Source organism: Microcaecilia unicolor, chromosome 6 (genome assembly GCF_901765095.1).
Source record: "Microcaecilia unicolor chromosome 6, aMicUni1.1, whole genome shotgun sequence".
Taxonomy (NCBI): Eukaryota; Metazoa; Chordata; class Amphibia; order Gymnophiona; family Siphonopidae; genus Microcaecilia; species Microcaecilia unicolor.
This window is the reverse complement of record NC_044036.1, coordinates 18,319,439-18,339,526: the sequence shown is the minus strand read 5'-3', so window position 1 is coordinate 18,339,526 and position 20,088 is coordinate 18,319,439. Positions and strand designations below refer to the sequence as shown.

Below are 20,088 nucleotides of genomic sequence, written 5' to 3'. Positions count from 1 at the left end.
TCCTCAGATCAGAAATAAGCAAATGTGCTAGCTGACAGTGTATATAAGTGAAAACATTCAAGCATTACTATGACAGTAAAATAGATACTATTGGAGATTCTACATGGAATGTTGCTACTATTGGAGATTCTACATGGAATGTTGCTATTCCACTAGCAACATTCCATGTAGAAGGCTGCGCAGGCTTCTGTTTCTGTGAGTCTGACGTCCTGCACGTACGTGCAGGACGTCAGACTCACAGAAGCAGAAGCCTGCGCGGCCACATTGGTGATCTACAAGGGCCGACTTCTACATGGAATGTTGCTATTCCACTAGCAACATTCCATGTAGAATCTATAGAAATCAAAAAAATAAAACATGGAAAAGAAAATAAGATGATACCTTTTTTATTGGACATAACATAATACATTTCTTCTTAAGTTATGTCCAATAAAAAAAGGTATCATCTTATTTTCTTTTCCATGTTTTATTTCTATTGACTACCTTTATGTGGTTAACATATACCACCATGTAATAATTGTCTGTAATTGCAGCTCCTTTGGAAAGCAATGGACCTGATGCATCTTAAAGGGAGGAGAAGGTTAGGGAGAATTTGTTTCTAAAACTCTTACCAAGAGAAAAGATGATCTATGGTGGGGGGGGGGGCACATCCAGCCAGGTTTTCAGGATGTGCCCCCCCCCCCCCCCAGACCATCTTTTGACTTGGTAAGCCTTTTAGAAACAAATCTCCATAACCTAGGGCCCCTTTTACTAAGCTGCGTAGAGCACCTACGCGCACCCAACAAGCGCCAAAATTGACTTACCGCCCGACTACCGCATGGCTCTTCCCATAATTTCATTTTTGATGTGCGTCCTCAATATGATTTTTAATTTCGGATGCGCGTACTGGATGCGCGCAGGTCCTTACTGCCCAAATTCTTTAACGCTAGATCGATGGCTGGAGGTAAGGTCAGAGACCCAAAAGGGACGCGCGGCAATTTTGATTTTGCCACATGTCCATTTTCGGGGGGGGGGGGAGGGGAAAAGAGGCCTTTTTTACAGGCCTGCTGAAAAATGATTCTGCCAGCGCCCAAAACCCACGCCTACGCTACCGCAAGCCACTTTTCAGTGCGCCTTTGTATAAGGACCCCTTGTCTCTCGTCTCTCCTTTTAAGATGCAGGTCCATTGCTTTCCAAAGATTTGTAAGGTTGGGGTCAGACCAAAGGTCCATGAGCCCAGCGTCCTGTCTGTTGACAGTGGCCAATCTGTACCATCAGGAAGATCCCAAGGAGTCGATCCTTTCCTTGGTTCATGGTCCTAGGGATAAGCGGTGGCTTTCCCAGTCTATCTGCTCATTATTTTTAGACTTGTCCAACCCTCTTTTACATCCCGCTATCCTGTTTTTTTTTTAAATGAAAACACACAAGATATATTTACATATATTAGCTTTCTAGCGTTGGCCAATTCCTTCTCTGGGTAGGGTCACCTGGATGGGTTGAAAAGCCATGACATAATAATATTAGATACACTGTTAGTTTTCAACTGCATTTATTATATGGGACATTTTAAAATATATAGATTTATGGAAAAGAATATAGTGCAGTTGATATCAGGAAACTAAAACTAGCTGTCAAATAAATATCCTGCTGCCACATAAACTGTAATTTGTGGGGGGAGGGATAAAGGAAAGGTGGGGGGAAGGAAGGGAGGGAGGCGTGGTAGAAAGCAGGGTTATTATGAGCGGTATGGAGGTATATATTTTAATACTGTTGTATGCCACTTGGGTTCAGCGCTGGAAGCAATGAATACATTGCAGTAATACGTAAATAAATAACTCTGATGAGACTATTTTAAATGTGGCTGTTTCGCTTTGCCAGAGAAATGTGTGTGTTTTTTTACATATTAAAGTTCCCTCTGTTTATTGCTTTGCTCGATCCATTTCAGTATCTCAGCCATTTATTTGGGCTTATTACATTTAATTAAAGATTGAATAGGTGTTCCATATTTAATAATAAGAAGAAAAACACGACAACGACCTCCTGCAGAAATAAAAAATACAGAATTACTACTGAAACGTGGGCAATCATGGCGAATTTTCCTGCAAAATCTTTTTTTTTTTTTTTTTTTTAAAGAGCATCTCAGCACAGACACACACACAGGGGGAAAAAAAAGCCCCATAAAGGATGAATTCCAAAGTTATTCCTCTGCTTATATGCCTCCAATATTTTTCCGCTTTCCTTCGATAAAATTGCCCAATAATAATGAATCATTTCATAAATAATGGGTTTAGTGGCTTATCAGGGCAGGCGGGCCAGTGCTGCCTCCTTATCTCTGCTGGTCACATTGCACCAGTGTTCCCTTCTCCATACTAAATAGGATGCTGGACGTGATGGGGAATTAGATCCAGTTCCAGCGTAGCCACCCAGCAGTCACTATACCTTTAAAAAAAAATACACACACACACAGGAGCCGTGAGTAGGCCACAAAATGGTTCCACTCACTTTTACCCATGAAAAGCAAAGGGTGAGTAGTGAACTGTTCTTTTGTTTCAGGATTGAAGGATGAAATCTTGTTTTCTTAACTGGGCCTTCATTTTTTTTGTTCCTGCTTTTTCTATGGGGAAATGTGCCCGTGAACGAATGCAAGAAAAGTGTGAACGTGTATGCGTGTGTATCTTTATCTATACACATAGGCCCATAGCTGGAATTTATTATGATATGTGTATGTGTCGGAAAAAGGAAGCCTGGTATGTTGTTTAATGGCATCTTGTCTGTGAAAGGGGCTGTTGGCAATCCAACGAAAAAAATGAGACAGACAGAGAAATAGCGCCGTCCGCACGTTTTTTATCCCCCGCGCATATCTATTTTTATAAAAAGCGAACACTGAAGTATGTGCCGGTAAATGGCCTTTTCTGGGCTTTTTGACTGATTTCACGTACACTGAGCAGGAGCGTTGGTAAAAAAAAGCTTTGCGTTTGATACGTGTGGAGGACACATTAAAGTTTAATGTGTAAGATGACGGTAAATACTGTGGATTATTAAAAAAAAAAAAAAAAAAAGACACCGTACCCAAACCACGCCAATGTTAACACACGAAACTGAATGCTCCGTCCAATTTTATACGGTTAAATCAGTCCAAAAGTGACATTTAAACCAACGGAATCGAGTCAGCAGACTGATCTTAAAGTGTTATGTACAGTTTGTAACAAAAGCGTGCTACGCTGGCTAAATATATAAATAAATAAATAAAAAACATACACAGTTTGTAATGTGTGGAAGATCTACGTTTAATCTTTTTGTCAACGGAGAGGTCGATCGGCTTGACAATGAACAAGTTCTGAGCTGTCAGAAATATTAGAAACGCGTTTTCTTGGTATTACCATTGCTCAGACGTATCTCCCGTCAGGTTTTTTTTTCTGTTTCTAATTTTTTTTTCTGTTTTTTGGGGAGATGGCACATTATCTCGCAGGGTTAGTTTCAGCCTGTTAATTTCCTGCTTACGAAAGAAACAAAAATTATGAACGTGTGTGTCTTAGTTGTGTTTAAAACTGTGAAACATTCATTACCTTTAAGTATCCATTTAAAATAATGATCTGAGGAAGAAGGGCAACCTTCGAAAGCTAATCAAGAAATGTATTAAGTTATGTCCAATAAAAAAGGTATCATCTTATTTTCTTTTCCATGTTTTATTTTGTTTGATTTCTATTGATAACCAATAGTCAGGGCCAAATGGGCAAATGCATAATCCAGTGAAAACTCTCTCGACAATACATAAAACGAATTTCAGGGTAAAAATCCCTTTTCACATAATATATGAATTATAAAATTTCACAAATGCAAAAGGAGTGGCTTTCATTTTCATCTTCGGTAAATTGTCTAACCCCCGGTCTCCACCAGTCTCCGATATAAAGTCTGTGTCAATTGGATGAAATTGTTGTGAAATGTTTATTTTTTCCCCCCATAATACAATTTAAAAACAAAAATGCATAAATTCTAGCATGCAAAATAAGGTATCCTGTAAAAATGTGCATTAAATTACATCTGCCTTTTTACATATACGAAAACATAATTTAATGGAACACGATTTATAAGGAGGGAGGTTGTCTCGGCCGATTCACAGCAGTACCCTGGGGTCGCAAGTACCTGCTCTTTCAACCACAGGACCAAGACGATTGGGGCTGCTAAACCAATAGAAACTACCCCTCCTTGGGCACACTCAAGGAGTTTGCTCAATATTGGGGGTGCTCAAATACCCACAGAGCCGGCTCCAACGCTTTCAACCATGAAATACCTTTAGAATGCTTTTTAAAGTCATTATAACAGAAAATAAAGCTGTAAAAAAATTATTCTAGCAGTTCACCTTTATAGTTTTTAAAGGCTGGCCTAGATTACTGCCCATAAACCACCGACTCTTGTCTTAACGGTGGGGCCAGTGTTAGATAACACCGTTAACAAGCTGCGCGTTTGTGATTAGCCTAATCAAAATACCTTACATAATCGTAACTATATATTTAATTTCATACATTTATAAACCGCCCATCGTCTCAGCCTGAAAGTGCCTTAGCAGGTTTATGAATTACCTATGCAAGAAAGGGACAGAGAAAGGTCACCAGGCAAGTTGTAGGTGATAAACCTTGTTTATTGTCCGCCTTTGGTGCACTTCTACATAGAACTTAGCCGAGCAACCTCAGGAAAGGCCAGGAAAGTAGACGCGGTGTTTAAGGTGGATGGTCTACTTATGCCACTCTTTTCTTTGATGCTGCTTGGAAGGCGATTATGAGATCTCTGATCGGGTTGTTTGTAGATTTTTCTCTAAACTGTGTGACGTACAAGAAAGGGCCTGGCATCGGTATTGTGCTTTTTGTACGGCTTGTGGAAGGACATTTGCTTAGAAAAAAAGAGTTTGCCTTATCAATTGTTCTCCTAGAAAACAGGAGTGTAAATGATCTCTCAAAAATTGCTGGACCCTATTGTGCGAACAAAAATAATTTTCTCTGACTCCTGAAAAAGTCAGGGTTATTTTTTTCCCCCATTCTTGTCTATTAAAACCCTAGGAAGGAAGACCTCTGAACGTTTTTCGTTTTTTTTGAAGCCTGTGAGCAATCGAGGGTTGGCTAATGCACGTCTTACATAGAACGGATATCTTTTTTTTTTATGTAATGATTTCACTTTTTGGTAATTATATGTATTTAGCAGACACATTTACTGTAAAATATATTAATTGTGCATAAGCAGTGTGCATTCATCTATCTATAGCCAGTCGGCTGCTATGTAGCTCCTCAGAAATGGCTTAATTCCTGGCTTGATCGGTTCTTTATTTATGTTTTTCGTTTTTGATGAGGCTGAATGTGATGATTCTTGCAAACCACCCCCTTTTTTTTTTAAGGAAGGAGAAATGCATGGTCACACTGGAATATAAGGGTACACATTTTCCCTAGAGGCACATAACATTTGCTATATATTTATTTCGTTAGCTTTGGCATTAATCTGCTCCAAAAAAACATAAATAGACGCAAAATAATTTTATTTGACCTAAATTAAGTGTAAGACAGAAGCACAGAGGCGCTGAGAACAGTGGTTTTGCACTTTATTCTCACCGTTCCTGCGGACCAGAAGCAGTTTTCCTACCTTACCTAATGATTATTTATAATATTTTGAACAACTACACACCTTCTTGTTTTCAATTTGACCTGATACAACTGATACTGGAAAAGAAAATGAAACAGAGATGGCAATGCTCTTAAAAATAGCAAGTGTGTGTGTAATAAATTGACGAGTTGCTATTTAGGGGTTGTTGGTTTTGTGAGTGTGTGTGTAATCCAAGGATTTTAAACATGATTATACAATAAATGCAAATTAAAACGTACAAAAACCAAGAATGTTGCACGGATTTCTTTATCAAATAAAAGGTGCTATTTAATAAAAAAGGATTAAAGGTTTAATGCACAGAAATGTCCCTTTCTGCTGAGAAGCAGCCGTGCTTCGGGCTCTGCTGAACTGCTTTTCCCTTTTGCAGGCTCAGCTCCAGGCCAGTAAAGTCTGCTGAGGCGCCCAGGATGATGGAAAGGCTGAAAGGAGATTTAGCCCTCCGGGAACCACCCCCCAGCCCAGAGCGGGCGGAGAGCTGCAGCGAGGAGCGAGGGGGACCCCAGCCCGCCCTCCCTAATGGGGTTCCCAAGGAGACGGCCCCCCCCTGCGGGATCCCGGTGATCGAGTTGCTGCGGAGGGGGGGCTCCCTGCGCATAAAAGGCGGCGAGGCGGGCGCAGAGGTACCGCAGACCGTGCCAACCACAGAGCTGTGCAGACCCCCCATGGTGCAGCTGAGCCCCCCGTCCGCTCTGCCCCTACAGCCGGCCAGCAGAGCCATGCTCTACACGCTGGGCCAGCCGCTGGCCCCCGCCAACAGGTCCGAGACGTCTTCTCTTTCATTGCAATCTCCTTTTAGCTTAATGTTTTCTCGTTTCCTTTCATTCTCCTTTGTTTTTAATGTAATCTTTTTATTTTCTGTTGCTTCCTTTCCATCTTTCTTCTGTTCTCCTTAAACATTTTGTAATTTCTTCCTTTGCTTATAATGTCATCATCCCTTTAGCTGCTGTTTTTCGCCTTAAATGTGCCTCCTTTGTTGCACTCTCTTGCTTTTAATGTCATTTCCTTTCATTCTCCTTTATTTTTAATGCAATCTTTTTATTTTCTGTTGCTTCCTTTCCATCTTTCTTCTGTTCTCCTTAAACATTTTGTAATTTCTTCCTTTGCTTATAATGTCATCATCCCTTTAGCTGCTGTTTTTCGCCTTAAATGTGCCTCCTTTGTTGCACTCTCTTGCTTTTAATGTCATTTCCTTTCATTCTCCTTTATTTTTAATGCAATCTTTTTATTTTCTGTTGCTTCCTTTCCATCTTTCTTCTGTTCTCCTTAAACATTTTGTAATTTCTTCCTTTGCTTATAATGTCATCATCCCTTTAGCTGCTGTTTTTCGCCTTAAATGTTCTTCCTTTCTTTTTTACTCTCTTTTGCTTTAAATATCATCTTCATTTTATCTTGTTTTCTCCTTTCTGTCTGTTCTCTTTGCTCTCTTTTCTCAATGGACCTTCTTCAATTCTTTGCATTTCATTTCACATCTCCTTTTTTTCCTTTTATTTTGTCCTCTGCTCTAAGTCCTTCCTTTTTTTTTTAATTCTCCTTTTTAATTCTATTCTGTTCGTCTTTATGTTTTTTTTCCCTCTTCTCCATTTCCCTCCTGCTCATAGTTCCTTCTTTCTTTCCCGTTTCCTTCCCCCCGTTACTTTTTCTGAGTAGATACAATCCGTGCTCTGTTTTCCATCCATCACCTTGTCTCTCCTTTACTGCATCTGAGGCTTCCTGAAACTCTCTACCTTGCATCACATTTTCCACTGTTTTGAGTTTTAAAGCTGTAAGATGCATGTGGGAAAAGGAGAAAGGATTTTCTTCAGCTATTACAAACCTCGATTTATTTAACTCATTGAGACTGCAGTAAATACCCCGATTCTTTCCTATTACTTTTCTGTTGCATTTGCATCCATTTGCCCTGCGCCACTGAGTCCCTTTTGTCAGTTGTCCTCTAATTCCGCTGGATGTGTGAATGTGTTGCAGTGTGTACTTCGAAGAACCGGATGCCTTTCCAATGTTTAACAGCGGCAGCAGCAGAGTGAAGCGGAGAGAGGGTCCTTACGAGACGGAGATCGTGGAAGGAAGTGGAGGTAGGTATCTTTGGCCTTTCTACTGCTGCAGGACAGTCCAGGGGTGAGATGAAGCTTCCTTCAAGCTGTCTGGCTCCTCGGTCCTTTTCTATAGGCTGTGGTTTGCTCTCTCAACTGCAAGGCTTGGGATTCAATTTTTGTATCTAGAACAGATGAAAGCAAAGAATGCAGTTCACTGGGTGGGGGAGCTAATTTAGGAAGAAAGCTGTAAGCCATGTCATTCATTCTCAGCCAGGAACTGCTATGTCAATACAAGAGGAGAGCTGTCAAACCAGAGCAGAGATTATTACGGGGTCCTTTTACTAAGGTGCGCTGAAAAATGGCCCGCGGTAGTGTAGATGCGTGTTTTGGGCGTGCGCAGAATCATTTTTTAGCGCGCCTGTAAACAAAAATGCATTTAAAAATTTGGGGGGGGGGCGAAAATGGACGTGCGGCAAAATGAAAATTGCCATGTCGTCCATTTGGGGTCTGAGACCTTTCCGCAAGCCATTGACCTAGCGGCAAGGTCTCACGCGGTAACCGGGCGGTAACGGTCTACGCGCCAGAAATTAAAAAAATATTTTTTTGGATGCGCATAGTGGACGCACACCAAAGTTGAAGTTACCGCAAGGGCCATGCGGTAACTGGGTGGTAACTCCAATTTGGCGCCCATTGGGGACACGTAGGTGCCTCACGCGGCTTAGTAAAAGGGCCCCTATATGTCTTTTCTGCCTGCCAGTGCACGGTCCAGCATGTTTACAGCTAGACTACGGCTTGCAGAATTTTCTTTTGGGTGATGCCCCTCAGCTGGTGGTAGGTTTTGTGATTTCATTGAGGCAAGGTGATCAGCATCCCCAATGACATCCTCCAAGCTCCAGGGAGCGCTATGGCTTCTCTTCTAGCTGAACTGGAGGTGTGCAGAAAATTATGCACAGGAACAGATTTCCCTTAATGCCCAACCTAGTTTAAATATCACTTTTGCAACATGGGGTGGGGAGTGATGGACCAAATTCAATATTTCCGAGTATCTGGCCATTTGGATGTCAAAGACCATTATTTAATTGACTTGGGAAAATCCACTGCTTATTTCTGGAATAAGCAGCATAAAATGTATTGAGCTGTTCAGGGATCTTGCCAGGTATTTGTGACCTGGATTGGCCACTGTTAGAAACAGGATACTGGGCTTGATGGACCTTTGGTCTGTCCCAGTGTGGCAATATTTATGTACTTATAGATGGTTCAGAAATTGTGCAAAATAGAGACCACTAGTATTATTGAACTGGAGGCCAGTATGTACACAATAGGTCAGCATTAGGCAGAGGCTGAATGGGACAACAACCGACAACCAAGCATGAGTTAACAATGAAGTGGCTTGAATAATGGATGCGTCAGAACCCATGATGAGCACATGAAACATTTCCAGGATGCAAGAACGCACTGTACTATAGGTTCAGAGTTTCTCTTGCTGATGGCTGAGGGGAGACATAATAGAGGTATATAAAATAATGAGTGGATTGGAACAGGTGGATGTGAAGCGTCTGTTCACACTTTCCAAAAATACTAGGACTAGGGGGCATGCGGTGAAACTACAGTGTAGTAAATTTAAAATAAATAGTAGAAAATTATTCTTCACCCAACGCGTAATTAAACTCTGGAATTCGTTGCCGGAGAACGTAGTGAAGGCGGTTAGCTTGGCAGAGTTTAAAAAGGGGTTGGACGGTTTCCTAAAGGACAAGTCCATAGACTGCTACTAAATGGGCTTGGGAAAAATCCACGATTTCGGGAATAACATGTATAGAATGTTTGTACATTTGGGAAGCTGCCAGGTGCCCTTGGTCTGGATTGGCCGCTGTCAGGGACAGGATGCTGGGCTCGATGGACCTTTGGTCTTTTCCCAGTGTGACATTACTTATGTACTTATGTATGATTATTTTTAAAACAACACAGAAGCTGATGGCACTTTCTAAACTAACAAGTTTATTGGGACATAAGCTTTTGAGGATAAGAACCTGCCTTATGAAATGCATGCATTGTTGTTCAGGAAACGTTAGTCCGTCGGAAGCCACATTCTTGTGTATCCTTTTTACTACTCATTTCTACCCCTTCAATTATTTCTAAAGTCCAGATATTTTATCCACAATAATTGCAATTGATTGAAAGCTAAAATTTATGCAACCGGAATAGACATTACACAGTGATGGTCACTGAAGCTGCACAGTGCATATCTTTTATGAAGTATTTAATGGCTTGACCAGCACGTAATATCTGGGGCTCATTTTCAAAACACAAAAAACCGTCATAAGGTGGCAGAAGAAAGTTTTTCTGTAAACACCCTGATTTTAGACGTTTTGCTCCGTAGTTTATCCAGATTTCAAGGGGTGTGTTTTTGGAGGGACATGGAACAAAGACGGCACCAAAAGAGAATTATTTTTCTGTAATAACGGAACAAAATGGGAACATCTAGGGCAAAGGTAAGACATTTTTGGCTAGACCTTTTTCAGTCATGACTAAGTGACCAAAAGGTGCCCTAAATGACCAAATAACCACTGGAGGGATTAAGGCATAAACCCCCTTACTCCCCCAGTTGTCACTGACCCCTCCCACCACATACCAGCCTCTATGACAGCCTCAGATGTTATGGCCAGTCGTATTACAGCAGCAATCAGGTCCCTGGAATAATCTAGTGGTCAGTGCAGTGCACTGTGGAGAAGGGGACCCAGGTCCATATCCCACTCTAAATGGTACACTTGTGGTGGAAAATGTGAGCCCCCCCCCAAACCCACCAGAACCCTACTGTACCTACATATAGGTGATACCTGCAGCCATAAGGGTTACTGTAGTGGTGTATAGTTGGGTACAGAAGGTTTTTGGTGTGCAGGGGCGTAGCCAGACTTTGGTGGGAGGGAGGTCCAGAGCCCGAGGTGAGGGGGCACATTTTAGCCCCCCCCCCCGGCGCCACCGACCCCCCATCAACTTTGATCCCCCCACCACTAATGACCCTCTCAACCCCCCTCCCACTGCCAACAACCCTCCATCGTCGTTGCCTACCTTTGCTGGCGGGGGATCCCCGCCAGCCGAGGTTCTCTTCTTCCCAATCCCGCGCAAGGCTTCGTTCTAGTCTGACGTCCTGCAGGATGCCAGCAAAGGTAGGCAATGGCGGGTTGTTGGCACTGGGAGGAGGGTCGAGAGGGTCATCGGCAGGGGGTCCAGGGGCAAATCTACAGGGGCCCAGACCCCTGTGGCCCCACGTAGCTACGCCTCTGCTTTGAAGGGCTCCTATACAATCAAAGAGGATAATGGTGAGATGTGTGCCTGGGACCTTTTATGTGAAATCCACTGCCGTGCCCCCCTAGGGTGCCCCACTGCTCTGCTGGGATGTATGTGTGGCCAGTCTACTAAGAAAGCTGCGTTCCCCCCTTCCCCCATTCCATACATCCCAATGACTTTTTTTTGAACGTTTTTTCCTTGGACTTTTTTTTTTCCTTCCGAAAATGGTCCTAAAAGATAGATGCACTGAGCACAAAAATGTCTACCAAATAGCTGTTTTCAAAATAAAAAGTTGGACTTTTTCTAGTTTGGGAAGAACTGAAGCACCAGCATACACCTTAACGGCAGCTACTGTGACCTGGCTGAGGAACCGGACTTTTTCATTTCGCATACTTCATAATTACACCCTGACCCCTGATGCAGGCGTTGTCTAACGCCGAAACACGACCCGTGTCGGGTCACTTGTTAATAGAGGATTCCTGTTGTCTCAGTCTTGAAGGCCCAGTTTTTCCTTTTTTTTGTTTGTATACTTTTCTGGTTTGAAAATGGCCATGTTTGCTACTGGATTTTTGGACGTTTTTTTTTTTTTTTTTTTGCAAAACATCCCAAATCAGATTTAGACGTCATCGAGTCTGAGATGCAGACTGAGGTGAATGTTACCAGTGGGCAGTGAGTGGGAAGTGGAAACACAATATGGCACTTCCTGGAAATACTGCAGCAGCTGACCGTATTGGATGGCATGGACATAAGTTTGATTTATGGGTTTCTTTGTTGTTTTGCTTTGTTGTCCTGTAGATGGTAAACTGCTGTTCCCACATTTCTAAAGATCAGCAGATTTAGTTTCATTTGTGTGGCACCTCAGGAGAATATAAAAGGGTTTATTTTAACCTTAAAAAAAAAAAGGTAAATGGTCCAGTTGGCTGTAATTGGAGAGAAAGGACATGAGAGTGGCCACTGAGTGATAGCAGGACTGCAAAGGAGAGTCTCCCAGTATTTCATCACAATGTCACTGCCTTTCTCCTTTCATTTCATCACCTCAGAAGCTTAGTGGAGATTGGGTGGGAGGCGGGACTAGTGCTGGGCAGACTTCTACGGTCTGTGCCCTGAAAATGACAGATACAAATCAAGGTCAGGTATACACATAAAGTAGCACATATGAGTTATCTTGTTGGGCAGATTGGATGGACCGTGCGGGTCTTTCTCTGCCGTTATCTACTATGTTACTATGTCCTAATTCTTGCTGAACATTTCCTCTCTACACATCTCTCCCTTCCTTATTCTCTCCCTCAGCTTCTCATAAGTACATAAGTATTGCCATACTGGGAAAGACCAAAGGTCCATCAAGCCCAGTGTCCTGTTTCCAACAGTGGCCAATCCAGGTCACAAATAACTGGCAAGATCCCCCCAAAAAGTTCAATATTTTATGCTGCTTATCCCAGAAATAAGCAGTGGATTTTCCTCAAGTCATTTTAATAATGGCCTATGGACCTTTCCTTCAGGAAGCTGTCCAAACCTTTTTAAATCCCTGCTAAGCTAACCACCTTTACCACATTCTCTGGCAACAAATTCCAGAGTTTAATTACACGTTGAGTGAAGAAACATTTTCTCCGATTCGTATTAAATTTTCTGTTTTGTAGCTTCATCGCATGCCCCCTTGTCCTAGTATTTTTGGAAAGAGTAAACAAACGATTTACGTCTACCCGATCCACTCCACTCATTATTTTATAGACCTCTATTATATCTCCTCTCAGCCACCTCTTCTCCAAGCTGAAGAGCCCTAGACGCTTCAGCCTTTCCTCATAGGGAAGTCGTCCCATCCCCTTTATCATTTTCGTCGCTTTTCTCTGTACCTTTTCTAATTCCACTATATATTTTTGGAAATGCGGCGATCAGAACTGAACACAATATCAAGGTGCTGTCTTTTGTTTTCCGTTCCTTTCCTAATAATACCTAACATTCTATTTGCTTTCTTAGCTGCCGCAGCACACTGAGCAAAGCATGTGGATTTGTGCTTTGTGTCTTTAAAATTTAATTTGCAGAAGGTTTCCTTGGAATTTCATGTAAATTAAACTGGGATTAGAGCAACAGCAAAAAAAGGTTTTCTCTTTAGTTCTCTTAAGAATAATTTTCTCTTAGCATCCAAAGTGGTAAATAGATGTAGCAGCACATGGCAAGGTATAGCATATGATATAATAACTTGTACCTCGGATGGGCTCTGAGCCATGGCATCCAGATGAAATGTCTTTACCCATCCAGAGTGATGCCATATCAAGGGACCCTTTTACTAAGGCGCTTAGAATGGCTACCGCATGTTCTGGCTGCTAATTCCATTTTTGATGCACGCCAAAACACACAGTAGAAAATATTTTCTATTTCCTACCGCGTGGTACTTACCTGGTGATAATCGGCAGTTTATGCACGCTGGCTGCTTACCGTCCGGTTAGCTCATGAAACCTTACCGCTAAGTCAATGAGTGGCGGTAAGGTCTCAGGCCAAAAATGGACGTGCTGGTTTTCATTTTTCTGTATGTCCATTTTCGGCTGAAAATTTGACCTGCTTGCGTCCAAAACACGCGCCTACACCAGCGCAGGCCACATTAGTAAAAGGGCCCCATAGAAAATTAATATAACTTAGTTGGAATGCTTCCTTTATGTAAGTCATAGTTTAATAATGGAGATTAATCTACACTACTGAATAGTCAGATGGTACTTCAAGATTGCCCATTTGATAAAGGTTTTATCTCAAGAAAGGCAAAGTCATAATCTATAACTGGAAATCTTTCTTGAGAAGAAAATGGTAAACTGAGGTCAGGGAGAATGGAATTTCTGTCTCTCTCTCTGTATATATGGAAAGAGACAGAAAATATAATTAACTACCTACCCACCTCATTTTCGAAAGGGATCCCCGGCCATCTTCCGACACAAATCGGGAGATGGCCGGCAATCTCCTGAACCCGGCCAAATCGATATTATCGAAAGCCGATTTTGGCCGGGTTCAACTGCTTTCTGTCGCGGAGCCGGTGAAATATCAAGGGGGCGTGTCGGTAGGGTAGTGAAGGCGGGACGGGGGCATGCTCACGAGATGGCCGGCTTCACCTGATAATGGAAAAAAAAAAGCCAGGCTTGACACGCATTTCGCCGGCTGTACTTGATCCCTTTTTTTTCACGACCAAGCTTCAAAAAGGAGCCCCAACTCACCAAATGACCACCGGAGGGAAATGGGGATGACCCCAGTGGTCACCAACCCCCTCCCACCCCCCCCAAAAAATTAAGAAACATTTTTTTGCCAGCCTCTATGCCAGCCTCAAATGTCATACCCAGCTCCATGACAACAGTATGCAGGTCCCTGGAGCAGTTTTTAGCGGGTGCAGTGCACTTCAGGCAGGTGGACCCAGGCCCATCCCCCCTATCTGTTACACTTGTGGTAGTAAATGGGAGCCCTCCAAAACCCACTGTACCTACATGTAGGTGCCCCCCCTTCACCCATAAGGGCTATGGTAATGGTGTAGAGTTGTGGGGAGTGGGATTTGGGGGGATTTGGGGGGCTCAGCACACAAGGTAAGGGAGCTGTGCACCTGGGAGCTATTTTAATGTTTTTAATTTTTAGAAGTGCCCCCTAGGGTGCCCAGTTGGTGTCCTCGCATGTGAGGTGGACCAGTGCAGTACAAATGCTGGCTCCTTCCACGACCAAATGCCTTGGATTTCGCCGGGTTTGAGATCACCGGCATTATTTTCCATTATGGCCGAAAACCGATGCCGGCCATCTCAAACCCGGCGAACTCTGACATTTGGCTGGGCCCAACCATATTAGCGAAGAAAAAGATGACTGGCCATCTTTTTCGAAAATACGGTTGGCTCCACCTGGTTATGGCGCCTATTTGGCCAGCGCTGTTCGATTATGCCTCTCCATGGGACCCTTTTATCAAAGTGCAGTAAAAAGTGGCCTTAACACGTCCTTACCTGGGTCATTCCCACACACTAAAACCATTTTATCGCAGGGGCAAAATAGACAATTTTCCTATTTTTAGTATTAATGGCCAAGTACTGATTTTCCCATTAGCTCGTGAGCCTCGATCAGGGCAGACTTCTACGGTCTGTGCCCTGAACGAGGCTGTATAGATTTGGATGGGCCGGAGCGGACCTTCTCAGGGGCTTTGACAACAACTTCAGAAATTTTAGGCCAGTGCCGGGCAGACCTTTACGGTCTATGCCCTACAAATGGGAAGGACAAATCAAGGTCAGGTATACATATGATATATCGCATCATACCATACGTAATGAGTTTATCTTGTTGAGCAGACTCTGGGTTTACCGTACAGGTCTTTATCTGCTGTCATCTACTTTGTTGCTATGTTATTTATTTATTTATTTATTTATTTATTTGTATTATTATTTGAATTATTTTATTTATTTATGTTGGCCTAGTGGTTAGGGTGGTGGACTTTGGTCCTGAGGAACTGAGTTTGATTCCCACTTCAAGCACAGGCAGCTCCTTGTGACTCTGGGCAAGTCACTTAACCCTCCATTGCCCCATGTAAGACGCATTGAGCCTGCCATGAGTGGGAAAGCGCAGGGTACAAATGTAACAAAAATAAAATAGATACTATTGGAGATTCTACATGGAATGTTGCTACTATTGGAGATTCTACATGGAATGTTGCTATTCCACTAGCAACATTCCGTGTAGAAGGCTGCGCAGGCTTCTGTTTCTGTGAGTCTGACGTCCTGCACATACGTGCAGGACGTCAGACTCACAGAAGCAGAAGCCTGCGCGGCCACATTGGTGATCTGCAAAGGCCAACTTCTACATGGAATGTTGCTAGTGGAATAGCAACATTCCATGTAGAATCTCAAATAGTAGCAACAGTGGAGGAGTGGCCTAGTGGTTAGGGTGGTGGACTTTGGTCCTGGGGAACTGAGCAACTGAGTTTGATTCCCACTTCAGGCACAGGCAGCTCCTTGTGACTCTGGGCAAGTCACTTAACCCTCCATTGCCCCATGTAAGCCGCATTGAGCCTGCCATGAGTGGGAAAATGCGGGGTACAAATGTAACAAAAATAAAATAAAAAATAAATTATGTCACAGCCACCCATTATGTAGGCAGTAAGGGCTCATGTGCTAACCAGTTAGCTTGTGACAATGTAGCTGTGCTGACTGATTGGCACAGAACACTCCCAGGGGCCTTCTTACTAAGCCAAATAAGCGCCTACACGCGCCCAATGTATGCTAATTTGGAGTTACCGCCCGGTTACCGTGTGGACTTTGTGGTAATTTCATTTTTGGCGCGTGTCTGTAAAAAATGGCGTTTATTTTCTGACACGCGTCAGCTACGCGCGTCAAGTGGCATTTGGCGCATGTAGGTCATTACCGCCCGGTTACCACATGAGACCTTACCGCTAAGTCAATGGCTGGCGGTAAGATTTCAGACCCAAAATGGACGCGTGCCAATTTTTATTTTGCTGCACCTCCATTTTCGGAAATTTCTTTTTAAAAAGGCCTTTTTTCACAGGTGCGCTGCAAAATGGACCTGCGTGTGCCCCAAACCCACGCCTATACTACCGCAGGCCATTTTTCAGCGCACCTTAGTAAAAATACCCCCCCCCCCCCAAGTCTCTATCCCCAGACCTGCCCTCAGTGCTAAAAAATAAATGTTATTTTAAGGCACAGAGGAAGTGTGAACACGTGGCAAAATTGCCATGGGACATCTTGGAACGCCCCACAGTAATCCATTTTTGGCTGCAATAAACACACTTTCCTGCCTACCGCAGCTTAGTAAATAGAGCCCTCTGTTTTGTGCCACTGTCTATCACAGGCTAAGATATTTTCATCATGTTTTTGTGAGATTTAATGGCTGATTTCATTTCTTTAACTTGTCCTCTTGGTCATCTTACCTTAAAATGTGCCATAGTAGCTTTAATTGAAAAAAAAAATTGAATGAAAATGATTTTCTAATGGGATGCCAAGGTGGCAATTTTCTGCACCTTTTTGACAGCTGACAGTGGCGTTCCTAGGAGGGCTGACACCCGGGGCGGATCACCGATGCACCCCGCCCTCCCGGGTGCAGCACCCCCCAGAACAGCGCGACGCCCCCCCCCCCCAGTGAAAGAACCCCCCCTTGGGTGCATGCCGCTGGGGGGGGCCGCGCGCCTGCCGGCTCTTCGTTTTCATGCTCCCTCTGCCCCGGAACAGGAAGTAACCTGTTCCGGGGCAAAGGGAGCATGAAAACGAAGAGCCGACAGGCGCGCGGCACCCCCCCAGCGGCGTGCACCTGGGGCGGACCCCCCCCGCCCCCCCCCCCCCTTGGTACGCCACTGACAGGTGACTATGTATATGCATGCATAAAACATGCTTCCGATTTGTCCAGCCTCTGTGCAGGTAAGAGTACGTTGTCACAGCATGTGTAGATTTACCCACTGTGAAAAGTACACATGCAGTCAATCTGTGGCTGAGGTGTCCTGGTAGTGAGGACGCAATGGCATAGCCACAGGTGAGCCTGGGTGGGCCCTGGCTCAGGCCCACCCAACAGTAGCCCACATTTAGCGGTAGCTAGTGGGGATCTCAAGCTCTGCCAGCTGAAGACTTCCCCTGATGGTAACGAAAATGCAACTCTCCACGATACTGGCACCTGCGCATGCTCAGTTTTCAGCACATGCCTGCTGCAGACTGCCAAGGTGGAAAGAAGTGTTTTCCCACCAGCTGAGATATTTTTGGGGGGTGAGGGGGGGGGGGAACTTGGTGCCCACTCAATTCTTGCCTAGGCCCACCCAAAAATCTGTTGCCTGGCTACGCCCCTGGTGAGGAGGGAGGGGGACAGGTAGGGCAGCAACTATGCATGTACATATCTCTTTTTGCTGCCATTTTGATGAGTCCAAGGCGAGCCTATAATATTTAAGTCTCCTTTATCAATTTGGTTAAACTATTAAAATATTTTAGTTGCCACCCTTAATATTGTATTTGGTGCTGTATCTAATCCATTATTACAATTTTTAGGCACAAGAACAAAAGTGGTTCGTCGAATATTTACCAACAGCAGGGAAAGATGGCGGCAGCAAAATGTGAATGGGGCTTTCGCTGAGCTGCGTAAGCTGATCCCAACGCACCCGCCAGATAAAAAGCTGAGCAAGAATGAGATCCTGCGTCTGGCAATGAAATATATCAACTTCCTGGCCAAACTTCTCAATGACCAAGAAGAAGAGGGAAACCAAAGGGGTAAAGTGAGCAAAGACACGGAAATAGTTCAAGAGGATCTTCTTCAGGACATGCTGTCTCCATCTCCAAACTCTAGTTGCGGAAGTTCATTAGATGGAACAGGAAGTCCTGACAGCTTCACGGAGGACCATGAAACATTGGACTCAAAGCACAGAAGGAACCTCCATCAACCCATTTTTCCTGTAGAGGGCAATGGACAACGATGACAAGCTTATAGACTTGTCAGGAAGAGCACAGGATCAATTGTTGGGAGTGGGATTGACGTTGGCCAAAAGCATTCCATCTTATGATTTAAACTTTGGTTTGCTCCTTGTAAATTTCCCCTCACTTCCCTCTTCCTTCCCCCCCCCCCCCCCCCACCAACAAACACTCTCAAGTTCTAGTCTCCCTGTTGAGACAGTCAGTTGGAGGAAATCAAGGACAAATGAAGTGGATAGGTACTTTCTCTAAAATCGTAAAGAAAGTAATATCTTTGTAAATAACATTTGTGATAGATCACTGGGAATTTCATTGCTAGCACATTGCCCACATTATGAAGAGAAGGGAATATGCTCTGGGGAAAAATGGCAAGCCCAGATCTGAAATCAGCAAAGCAAACTCTCTTCTCTCTGGTCTTGGTTTGTGTTGTGATGGTTCATCATTCATGGATGAAATTGGAAAGTCTGCAACTAATGCGACAGTTCATAGAATCTTTGGTCTATTTTACATTTATGAAAACAAACATGCCACTAACTTTTTGAATCAATGACAAAGCTGTGGTGGGAAAACTTTAGTAAAACGTAATCAAATTTTGACTTGCTGAAAGTACTGACATATGGTTTGGGTCTATCCTGATGCCGCTTACCTCTGAACAAAAGGTACATAGCTTTTTAAAAAATGCGTTAATTAAATGGTGATATTTTTGACCAATACTAACCTAGATTATTCTGTAAAATATCTCTTTAGACCTAGCAATGTTTAAAAGCAAGAAAGAGATTTTCTGCTAGGATAATATTGTATACATGATGGGAAATGGTTGCACTTGTGTCCATTATTATTGCTGAAGGCATATGGATATCCCCTTCTGCCCAGGTCCAGCCAGGAGATGATGTGCTAAGTTTTTCCTAAAGATCGAAAATGAGGCTCAGAATCTTTATATCCCTCAGCCGCCAACCCAAGATCCCTTTTATTAAAGTTTAGTGTGCACTAATGGAATTAGCACATGATCGATAACATTCAGAATGTGCTAATTCTATCAACACGCACCAAGCAGTGGTGTAGCTACGTGGGGCGAGGGGGGCCTGGGCCCCCGTAGATTTGTCCCTGGACCCCCCTGCCGACGACCCTCTCGACCCCCCTCTCCCGCTGTTGCCGTCACCATTGCCTGCCTTTGCTGGCGGGGGACCCCAACCCCTGCCAGCCGAGGTCCTCTTCGTCCCGCAAAAGCCTTCCTTCTGTTTCTAACGTCCTGCACGTACAACGTTCAGGACGTCAGACTCACAGAACAAAGCCTTGCAGATCAGCTGATTTGCTTTGTTCTGTGAGTCTGACGTCGGATGTCAGAAACAGAAGGAAGCCTTTTGCGGGAAGAAGAGGACCTTGGCTGGCATGGGTTGGGGTCCCTCACCAGCAAAGGTAGGTGACAGCGGGTTGGTGGTGGGAGGGGGGTCGAGAGGGTCATCGGCAGGCAGGGCAAAGTTGGCGGCAGTGGCAGCGGTGGCAATGGCTGGGGGAGTCGGCAGCGCCGGGGGGGGGGGCTAAAATGTGCCCCCTCACCTTGGGCTCTGGACCCCCCTCCCGCCAAAGTCTGGCTATGTCCCTGGCACCAAGGGACCCTTTTACAAAGCTGCGGTTAAAAGTGGCCTGCAGTAGTGTAGACATGTGAAAATTAACACGCACCGAGGCCACTTTTACCACAGCAGGGATTTCCAGGATTTTAAATGGAAATCTTAAATGGC

The 20,088-nt window shown here is 44.0% G+C and overlaps 1 protein-coding gene across 2 annotated transcripts; it reads left to right on the top strand.

Moving 5' to 3' along the window:
- The first annotated feature begins 2,398 nt into the window (after positions 1–2,398).
- On the top strand, positions 2,399–19,556 carry TAL1 (TAL bHLH transcription factor 1, erythroid differentiation factor). 2 transcript variants are annotated; one of them, XM_030207100.1, is made up of 4 exons: positions 2,399–2,503; positions 5,996–6,385; positions 7,591–7,697; positions 17,933–19,556. In XM_030207100.1, exons 1-4 carry the CDS (start codon positions 2,490–2,492, stop codon positions 18,355–18,357), a joined length of 936 nt encoding a protein of 311 aa, XP_030062960.1. In that variant the 5' UTR covers positions 2,399–2,489; the 3' UTR covers positions 18,358–19,556. The 2 variants fall into 2 exon arrangements, with proteins under 2 accessions (XP_030062960.1, XP_030062961.1); XM_030207101.1 differs by lacking the exon at positions 5,996–6,385.
- The last annotated feature ends 532 nt before the right edge of the window (positions 19,557–20,088 follow it).